The sequence below is a fragment of the Neophocaena asiaeorientalis genome, unplaced genomic scaffold (assembly GCF_003031525.2).
Source record: "Neophocaena asiaeorientalis asiaeorientalis breed wild unplaced genomic scaffold, Neophocaena_asiaeorientalis_V1.1 scaffold51, whole genome shotgun sequence".
Taxonomy (NCBI): Eukaryota; Metazoa; Chordata; class Mammalia; order Artiodactyla; family Phocoenidae; genus Neophocaena; species Neophocaena asiaeorientalis.
The window spans coordinates 243650-253985 of NW_020173335.1; the positions used below are offsets into that span (position 1 = coordinate 243650).

Consider the following 10336-nt stretch of genomic DNA (forward strand, 5'->3'; position numbering starts at 1 on the left):
AGCACCTCCTGCCGCCTGCATCTCTGAGGAAGCCACGTCCTCTGGACCAGCCCCGCCTCCCACCTCCATTGCATTAAACTTTAATAGGCTGAGGCTCAGTGGCAGCTGAGCAGGCTCCAGGGAGCTGGGGCAGGAGGTCCTGGGCAGGGGAGCTGGGGCTGAGCTCTCCCGAGAGGAGGCTGACAGGGGAGGAGCCCGTGGGGCAGTCCCAGCTCTCTGGAATTCTGGCAGCCAAGGCAGGATGTGACCAGGCAGAAGTTCCGAGAGTGACTTCCAGCTTCAGGGGCCTTTAGGGGAGGAAGAGTAAGCTGGGGCGACCTGGGAGAGATCCTAGCTAAGACTATTGTCGGATAGGGTTGCAGATAAAGCCAAGGGTTACCAGCCCAGAATCTTACTGCCCAGAAACTCCCTCCCTAAAAGTGGAGCTCCAGCAAGGAGACATCCAAGAGGACTGAGACCTCCAGGGCTCTTCAGGGGAAAAGGCTCCGCTGGCTGGAGACTGTGCCCCGGGTGGGCCTGCATGGACCTCCCCATCAGCAGCAGAGACTTCCGCTGCCTGCAGCTGGCCTGCGTGGCCCTCGGCCTGGTGGCCGGCAGCATCATCATTGGTGTGTCCGTGTCCAAAGCTGCAGCTGCCGTGGGTGGAATCTTTATTGGTGCCGCTGCTGTGGGTGAGCAGGTGCTGGGCTCGGAGAGGGAGCCGGGGCCATGGTCAGGTGAACGAGAAATGGAGGGAAGAGCTGGGTCATCAGGAATTTGGTTGGGGAGGATGGAAGCAAGAGGTGTGAGCAAGGCAGCCATGGTGGGGGGGCGGGTACAGGGAGGGAGAGGGAGATTGGGGTGAGATTCCCGCAGCGCACTGCAGGGGTCAGCAGGCGTGGAGGAGGCGCTGGCGACCACTCCTCTTGGGCTACTCCAGCTCCAGCTCCCAGTCCGAAGCCCTGGGCTCTTGGGTTAGTGTTGGGACTCATAAGCCTGCTGGGGCTGAGTTGATGCGGGGCAGGTGGAAGAGGACAGAGTTCTCTGTGGGACCCTCCTTGAGCCAGGACAGGATCCAGCTCAGAGAGAGGGCTTCCTTTTCTTTTCCCAAATGTCACAACAGCAGATCTGTCTGTCCAGGCATCTATCCATCTATCTGGGCCAGTCCCACTCACCTCCCCACAGTGGTGTTGGGTGCCATCCCTCGCCCCACTCTGCCACCCTGGGCCACAAGCAGAAGCAGAAGCACGAGGCTGGTGGGCTCTGGGCATCTGTACCTGTGAACTCAGGCCAAGGGCCACAGACACTTGGGAGTGGGCAGAGCAGGACCCGCTCTTCTGCTACCCCCTCCCCAGGTCTGGGTGAAAAGGAGCACACTGAGGAGCACCCCCAGTCCTGCCCTGGGGGCCCTAGGGGAGGGTGGGACATCAGAGAGTTGGGGAGTGTCAATGGGCCCATTTCCAGCCAGCTGGGAAGGAAGAAAGCCAACCTGCTCATCATCTGGGTGGTGTGGAGCCAGGAGCCTGGGCCTTCACAGCCTTGTAGCCCCTTCCGCAGAAGGCACTGCTCCCCAACCCCTCCTGGGGCCGGGTATTGGGGAACCCCCCACGCACACACTCACAGGCTGCATTTACACACCCACAGTCCCAACCCTGCCACTGGGGTTCCTCCCATGCTCACCCATAATCCACCCCCAGGCTCACAGCCCACAGCCCACAGCTTCATGCAGCTCAGACTAAACAGGCTCCCTCCCCATCACGGAACCCCTCTGTGTCTCTCTTCTCAGGGCTCCTTATCTTGGCCTACCCCTTCCTGAAGGCTCGGTTCAACCTGGACCACATCCTGCCTACGATAGGTGAGTCCTCTCCCCGGCCGCCAGCAGAGGACTGGGTGAGACGCTTTGTTTGTAAGTCTGTGGCCCACTCTGCAGTGGAGCCGAGCCCAGGTGTGTCGCTGGTACTGGCTGTGTGTGAGACCTTAGGACCCTTGTACAGCTCCCCTCCTCTTCTCAGCTCCCCACATATGCGCTCCCATCTCCATCAATCCTGTGGGGCTACGTATCCCTGGGTCTCCCCGGGACCTCCACCTCCTTAAAAATCTGCCACCTTGGGCTTCCCTGGTGGTGCAGTGGTTGAGAGTCCGCCTGCCGATTCAGGGGACACGGGTTCGTGCCCCGGTCCGGGAAGATCCCACATGCCGCGGAGCGGCTGGGCCCGTGAGCCATGGCCGCTGGGCCTGCGCTTCCGGAGCCTGTGCTCCACAATGCTAGAGGCCAAAACAGTGAGAGGCCCATGTACCGCAAAAAAATAATAATAATAAAATAAAATAAAAATCTGCCACCTTCTCCTTCCAGGGCCCATTTCTTCCACCTTCACTCCTCTCCCCAGATCAGCTCAGATCACGTGGGAGACGTAAAGGAATGTAGTGGAGCAAAGACAGCAGCAGGGATGGAGAGTAGATAACAGCAAGGCCTTCCCTTCCCAAAGCTGGACTTGATTTGAGAATGGCTTGGTAACCAGGGGGCTTGGGGTGGTCTCATCCTATAGGGAGCCTAAGAATCCACCCCCAGCCAGGGCCAGACCACGGGGAAGGAAGATCCAGCGCCAATGGTAATAAAGAAGGTAAGTTCCAGAAATCCCGGAGTCCATCTGCCATCTTCCCCCTCTGGGTGCACAGCTCTGTGGGGCCCCAGAGAAACCTTGAGGGAAGTGCAGAGGGGACTTCTCCGATCACAGGGAGGCAGCAGCGTTGGGTATTTCTTCCATGAGCTTAGTCAAAACCCTTCTTGCTCCCAGCTGAGCTCAGCTCCTCTGGTCCCCAGGGTTTCTCTGTCAGACCCAGCATGGCACCACACTGCCCCCTTCCCTCCCCTAGGCCCCATGCCCGCTTATTTTCTCACTCTCCTCTTCCATTGTGGAATCCAGCTCTCAGAGCTGGTACCTGAAACTGGGCATCTCCCTCCTCCCTCATCCCCACACACTGGAAGATGCCAGAGCAAGAGTTTCTCAAAGATGCCTCCATCCTGTGTCTGCTGCCGGTGGAAGTGCCTATACTCAGCAGAAGGTTCCATTCCAGACACCCTGCCAAGCACTTTACATATGTTAATTTGTTTCATTCTCAGAACAGCCATATGAGGCAGGTGCTATAATTAGCCCCACTTTGTATATGGGGCAACTGAGGCACAGGGAGATTACATGAGGCAGCCGGGAGGTGGTACGGCCAGAAACCAGGCCTTCAGCCCCGAGTCCTGCCTCTAACACCCACACCATGCTGCTGTCCTCCAGAAGGGCCACTCTGACCATCCGCGCCTCCCTCCCTCCCCATTCTAGCCCGCTCTGACCCCGTGTCCCTCTGGGTGGCTCTGACCCGGGAGTTGCCTACTCAGCAAGCCCTGTCCTGGTCTCTCCCACAGGAGCCCGCAGCAGCCTGTCCACCGTGAGCAGAACCCTGGAGAAGCTGAAGCCAGGGGGCCGGGGGGCTGGGGAGGGCTGAGGCAGGGGCTGACGGGCTGCCCCCTGCGCTGCCCTCTCTTCCCACCCGCTACCCCAATCTCAGAGCCTGCCCGGGTCCAAACCAGAGATGAACCAGGTCCTGAAGATGCCAGACCTGCTTTCACCAAGGCCATTGGAAATGGATTCCCTGTAGTGGGGTGGGGCCAGGACCACGGTGTCTCTGGTTTCAGGCTCTTGACCTGGATTTTTCTCTCTGAACTGCAGCTTGGCTTTCTTCCCTTTTTGATCAACTGTCTGGATCCTCTGGAATTTGGGGCCCAGTGATACCCCAGTCTCTTGCTCCAGCCTGGCCAGGGAAATGAACCGCAGGCTCACAGGAACCACACCGGGTCTGGGCCTGGCCCTGGGCCTCAGGAGCTCACTGGCTGCATAGAGGGCCTGGACCAGACTCCCCTGAATATCAAAAGCTCCAGGCAGCTCCTCAGGAACGGGCCCTGAGCAGCAGTGAACCAGACAGCGGCATAGCCTAGAAAAACAAAATGGTCGCCGCCTTGACAGGAGCCCAGGTGATGCACGGGCATGGAGGCTTCCAGGAGGAGGTGTCTCCTGAGCTGAGCCCTGTGCTGAGACTCTTGGGGTTTGACTCCACTATTTAAGGCTTTTCATGATCTGACTGCAAACAAGACCTCCAGCCTTCCTCTTCTCCCCACCCTCTCACTGCTCCTGAACCATCGAAACACGTTCCAGCTCCCAAGCCTTGGCCTGTGTTCTCCTGGATGCCCCCCACTCTGCTCCCCTCTGCCTATCAAATCCCCCATCCTTAAAGGCCTCCTTCCAAGTGTCCCCTTAACCACAATGCCCTCCTCATCCTCTTCCACCAGCCTCTGTCTCCCTCTCTCGACACCCTCCAGGCAGGTTGAAGTCTTCTTTTTCACAAAACAGTTACTAATCCTGTTTAAACCTACTGTCTATTGCCCTTTTCCAGTTACCATCATGGTGCACAGTAAGTGCTCAATAAATGTTAAATGGCTTAAATTTAGTGGAAAAACAATTCCCTAGGCTTTCCTGGGAGAGCCACTTCAGGGCTCCACATGTGTACAGGGTTTGGAGCCAGGCTGTACAGGAAACATTGCTCCTCTCTCCACGCCACTCCTCATACACCTGCGACCTCAGGGGGAAGCACAGTTGTATGACCTCTGTGGAGACATCTTCTCCATGTGGCCTCTGTCCTGGTTGGTGAGCAAAAGACAAGCTAGGAAGAGTCTCATTCTTCAAGAATCAGTGCAGATGACACCTCTTCTTGGAAGCCTCCCCTGACTTCTCTGTGCTCCCACAGCCCCAGGGCTCCCCTCCATCACAGCCCCCAGCACTCTGAGTGGCCTCTGTCTATTTCCCCCTCACGAGAGTGGGGGCGCTGAGGGCCAGGCACGTGGAAGGTATCCAGTGGATGTTGGAAAACCACACCAAAAGCAGGAGACAGCACTCCATTGTACAGATGAGAAAGCTGAGGCCCTGCAGGAAAAGGACTCATCAAGTCCCATGGTGAGAGATTGTCCCAAACCTGGAATCCAGGCCTCTTCTCTCTCCCCACCCACGGCTCTACCCTCTGCTGTCCTCTACACGGGCCCCAGGGACCAACTCCTTGACCACAGTGGGACAGACCTCCATGGATAGAACAAATTTCACAAATGCTGCTGGGCTGGGGAGACTTGTGTTCCTCCAGCCCGAGGGAAGTCAGTGTCCCCCTCCTTGCATTTCCCTCCCGCCTGCTCCCTCTCCCTTCTCCTTTTCCTCAACATCATCGTCATCAACAATAACTCGGGCCTGGTTTCCTTGATCAGTAAGGAAATGCTTCCTCCGGTCCATCTTCATGCTCACCAGCAGCACCCCAAAGAGATGCCTAGGGGTGGATGGGGTGGAAGTGGGGAAGGGGTGCCTGAGCTGTAGGGATTGTGGTCCCCCCCTCACCCACCATCAACCCTTCCCAGCCATGATCTCCCCCAGGCAGGGCTATGGTATCCCAGATGCCTGGCAGGGCCAGGCACAGAGCAGCGCTGGGCATCAGAGCGGATTAAATTAGGAAATGAACACGTGAAAAGGCAAGAGCTATGTTCTTTGGGGAAGAACTGGGTGGGGCTCCATGGACCCTTGAAACTCTGGGAGTTCTCAAGGCCTGGGCCTGTTTCCTCTCTTTCCCCTGCCATGGGCTTCCTGAGAACTCCCTTCCCCCAGTCCAGGTGAGTGTCCAGATACCTCCTCCCCAACTGCATCTCTACCCCTGACCCCCACCCCCTTCACCTGGTCCCAGTAGTGGCGCTGTGGAGACACGTGACTTCTCCCCATCCATGCTTTGGAAGAAGCTGAGGTTGGGCCAAGCAGGCAGGGGTGGTGCGGTGGGTAGTGTTAGGGGAAAGCGCCCTCTCCCCTCCGAGCAGGTCCAAAACCCTCCATTCAGTGCAGGGGTGGGGGGTGGGGGTGGGGGACAGGGACGGGTTATAGGACAGTGGTCTGTTCAATAAATGAAATCAGTTCTATCCAATAGCCCTGTTCTGACCTCGACTGTGGATGTGACTAGCCAGCCTTGGGCTGGGTGCTGAGACTATACCAAAGGTGGGGAGTGCTTGGTCCAGGCAGCCCCCTGGAAGTCACATTCCCACTGGGCCAACCTGGAGGACTGACCAGGCTGGAGCTGGAGTCTAGGGATAAGACTCACGTACTGGTTCAGCAACCCCCCTCCCCCCTCCAGGGCCTGGGCAAGAGACTGTGAGGCCTCGAGCCTCAGTTTCTTCATCTGCCGGTGGAAGATGAGTGGTCCCTCCCAGGCCACTGTCAGGATGAAGGTGGCCTGGCGCGTGGTTCACATCAGGGCGGATTTATGAATGGATGAGTGAATGAATGAAGAGGGGGTTGGAGATGCTCCTCCAGCTGAACTCCCCCAGGTCCTGGAAAATCAACACCTCAGACTCCCACCCAGTCCTCGCCAACACAGTCCAGCCTGGAGGCAGGCCAAGCACTCCCTCCCCGCTCCCACCCCCCGAAGAAACCCTTACAAATCCCACCAGATCCCACCAGGAGCTGTATAAGGGGCTCGTGGCCACACCTCTTTCTAGGATGCAGGATTTGTGGAGGGTGATTGGAGAAGGGTCGCTGAAAACAAGCCCCATCCCCGGAAAAATCTTCCTGCTCTCACCCCTGCATCCCCCTCCCATCCGCCCCCCAAGCCCCACCCCCCGCCCAGGGTTGGGAATCTGCCAGAAACTGAAGACAGAGCCAGTGAGACCTACACCCCTCGCTCTAGAGTGAACGGCAATGTGTCCATCCGGGACTCACGAAGTCCAGACTGGAGAGTGTGGGGGCGGCTGGGAGTTCATTGCCAGGCGCTTGAAAAGCATTAAAACCTAGAGGCGGGGGGGGGAGAAGGGCGGTGCGGAGCCAGAGCCAAAGAGAAGAGGAGAGACTTGGTGGGAACGCTGATCCGTGGGGGGTCAAAGGGAGCCGAGGGGCCGCAAGGAAGCTGAGATGGGCGCTCCGAACGGCGCAGCCCACAGCCAGGGCCCTCCTGGCACCTCCGGGTCCCCGGGAGCTGCTCCCTGGAGCCCCTCTGCCCTCACGCCCCCGCCCACCCGCTAAGCCGGGGATCTGCAAGCCGCCAGCCGGGTGAGTGGGGGGGGGCGGCCGCCGCTCCCCCCAGCACCCCTCTCCAAGTTGGCACTCCCCTGGCTGCCCTCCTCTCTAGGGATCCTTCCTCCCCTGGGGGTTCCCGGGGGCAGGACCGGCAGAGAAGTGTCCACTGGACCGGCTCAGGCAAGTGCAAGCTACAGGCGTTGGGGGAGGCTGGAGGGAGGGCAAGGGGATGAAAGGAGAAGGGAGACGATGGGGAGGGTAGCTTTAGGATTGGAGGAGATACTCTATATCCAGCCCTAAACCCCAGGGGAACTGAGTAGTGCCCAGACAAGAGGTCAAGCGCCTGTAGCCTTAAGCACAGTTCTCTGAAAAGAGATGAGAACGACAGAGAGGGAAACAGGAGAAGGGGGACACACAGCATGGAGAGGCTGCCCTGGGCCCCTCTGCTTTACCCTGATCCCTCCCCCGTCTTTAACTCAGTAAGAACCTGCCCCAGAAACCACCTCCAGTCCCCACCCAGCTGTCTACCACACCCTCCCAAGACCCAAAGTGAGGAGGGAATAGGGGGAAGTGGGCACAGAGTGACTTCAAAACCAAGAGACAGATAAAGGCAGGCCACAGTGGCCCCTCTGACCTTAACCATTTGTCTAACCAATATTTCCTGGGCACCTGGGGAGACCCAGACACTCCAGTGGGGCTGTGACAGCAAACAAGGTGGATATAATCCTGGTCCTCAAGGTAGACCAGTGGGGAATACAGACCTGGACACAGCAGTTCCCCATCACCGAGGCAAAAGAAGGCTTCCTGAAGGAAGCGACGTCCCAGCTGTGCTCTGACGGTTGAGCTGGAGTTAGCCAGGTGAACGCAGAGGCAACAAGAGCAGCGTGGCCACCCGACCACACCTGGCGAGTTCTGCTCCGCTCCAGCAAAATCTAGAGGGCTGCCTGGAGGGAGCTAGGGCTGGGAGAGCCCAGGAGGGGTTTCAGCAGGGAGCGAAGGGGGAGGAGAGTGGAATGGGGTAGCAGTGAGTCTAGAGAGGAAGGGAATGGGTTCTAGACCCCTGGAGGGAAGAATTTGCAGGGCTGGTGACAGACTATATTGGAAACGTGGCGGGGAGAGCCTGAGGGAGGAGGAGGTGCAAGGATGAAGCCAGGTTTCTGGCTGGGAGTCTGGGCTTTGTGGGAGAAGATGAAGTTTACTGGGCTTGTTTCTAAGAGGAAGAGAATGTTCCCAGGAGGGAGGGTTCAGGGGTCCAAAGCTGTGGAGAGGTCAAGTTAGCTAAGGACTGAACCGTCCTCACTGAATTCAGCACCGAGGAGGTGACTGGCGGCCTTGGAGCAAGCGCCTTCGGAGCTCGGTGGCAGAGAAGCGCGACGGGAGTGGACTGACCTTTGAGAAGGAGGTACAGTAGGGAGCGCAGACAGTGCTCTCAAGATGCAGGCAGGTGTGGGGGAGGTGGGGGCTTTGTTTGGTTTCAAGAAGGAGAGGCTCGAGTGCCTCAGGGAGGTGCAGGCGCAGTGAGAAGGGCTGAGCACTGACCAGGAAGGAGGACGTTCCCCGGGATCCTTGAGGGCCCGAGTCATGCCAGACAGGGATGCACGAGGGCCCTGCTGCCCAGCTGGTGATTTTCTTATCACCTACAAAGCTTAACAGTTTGGGCACAAACGTGGAGGAGACAGAAAGCTGGACTGATGCAGGGTCGAGGCATCACTGGGCAGCTTTGGCAGAAGGACAAAGGAACAAGTTGCAAGACAAGGTAAACTGCAAGAGGGTAAGTGAAGTAAGCCAGTGGGGGTTCTCCGGTGGAAGCAGAAAGAAGCAGAGGTGAGAGGCTCATGGAGAAAATGTAGAGAGAGTTCCAGGATTGCATTAGATCAGAGCACTGTTACAGCAAGAGGCTGTGGACTCGTGGTGCAGAACACAGATTTAGAAGACACACAGCCTAGGTCAGAATCCCAGCTCTGCCACATATTATCACCATGTCTGTGACCCTGGGCAAGTGATTCAACCTCTCTGAGCCTCTTTGTCCCCATCCAAAACTGGAGATGGCAATAGCATCTCTCTATATGGTTGTCATAGGGCTTAAGTGAGTTAATAATATAAAGGGCTTAAAACAGTGTTTGGCACATAGTAGGTGCTATGCAGGTGTTTCTATAGTGGTAGCCATGGGGTTTAGTCAAGAGTAGGATGGCTGGGTTTCTCAGAGGTGGAAGGATTCAGGGTGATGACAGGGGTGGTGAGGTCCTTGGGGTAACGAGGGGGAGCATAGTTGGGGTGGAACGGAGGAACTGGGCATTGGAAATGAGGAGCCAAGGAACTAAGAGGGTGCAGGGTGGGGCGGTCGTGCAAAGGATGCTGAAGTCCCTCAGGGCACTTGGGCTGGAGGAGAAAGAGCGCCTCCCAAAGCCTTGGAAGGAGGTGGGCAGGAAAGGCAGTTCCACTGCTGCCAATCTGCGGTCCACCTCCACGCTCCCAGGCAAAGAGAAGTCTCCAGAGGTACCTCTGCTGGGCAACAGCTTCTTTCTACCAGATAGGCAGGCAACTGAGAGGGTCTTTGTGTCTGACTATGTGTTTGCAACTCTCAGTGTGTAATGCATCTGTGTGTGTGTTTCGGGATATGTCTGGCCACTGAGTGTACACGTGTGATGTGTGTGTGCAATGCACATGCACTGAGGGATGAGGATCACGGGGCCCAGGTGTCAGATGCAGGAGCTGGGAAGCCACACCTCCAGATTTCACTCTCTTCATTCTCTTGTTTCCAGCCTGGAGAATCTGGGTGAGCCTCGTGTGAGAGTGTGTGTGTGTGTGTGCGCGCAGAAGTAGGGGAGCCGTGGGATTGGCTAGGGTGGGGGTGGTGGCAGCTTTGGGGGCTCCCAGGAGGCAGAATTCAGTTGGCAGAAGCTGAGAGCTTCCAGGGTAGTGAACAAGCTGGCACTGAGTAATGGTGATGTGGGAGGTTCCCTGAGGATGGGGATGGAATGGAGGGTGGTGGATGGGGAGGCCAGGGGAGGGTGCTGGCCCAGACTTTCTGGGACTGAAGGGGAACAGAAGAGCAAAAGCTAAGGAAAACAGAGGGGTTCACAGTGAGGGGAAAGAGCTCAGACTGAGCAAATGAGGGACTCAATCTCACATGGAAGACAGGGGGCTGGGACCAGTGCCTGATGCTTGGACCGAAGCCCCAGCCCCCTTGCCCAGAGGCTCTTGGGTCCTTGCCCAAGGAACCTGGGACCAGAAGGCCTGGAAACTGCCCCTGGTCAAGTAACTGCTCTAGAACAACACAG

The 10336-nt window shown here is 57.7% G+C and overlaps 1 protein-coding gene across 1 annotated transcript; it reads left to right on the top strand.

The window, feature by feature from the left end:
• The first annotated feature begins 349 nt into the window (after nucleotides 1-349).
• Nucleotides 350-5309, top strand: KNCN (kinocilin). The gene is made up of 4 exons (XM_024746171.1): nucleotides 350-671; nucleotides 1766-1834; nucleotides 2526-2600; nucleotides 3392-5309. Exons 1-4 carry the CDS (start codon nucleotides 521-523, stop codon nucleotides 3469-3471), a joined length of 375 nt encoding a protein of 124 aa, XP_024601939.1. The 5' UTR covers nucleotides 350-520; the 3' UTR covers nucleotides 3472-5309.
• Nucleotides 5310-10336: the final 5027 nt, after the last annotated feature.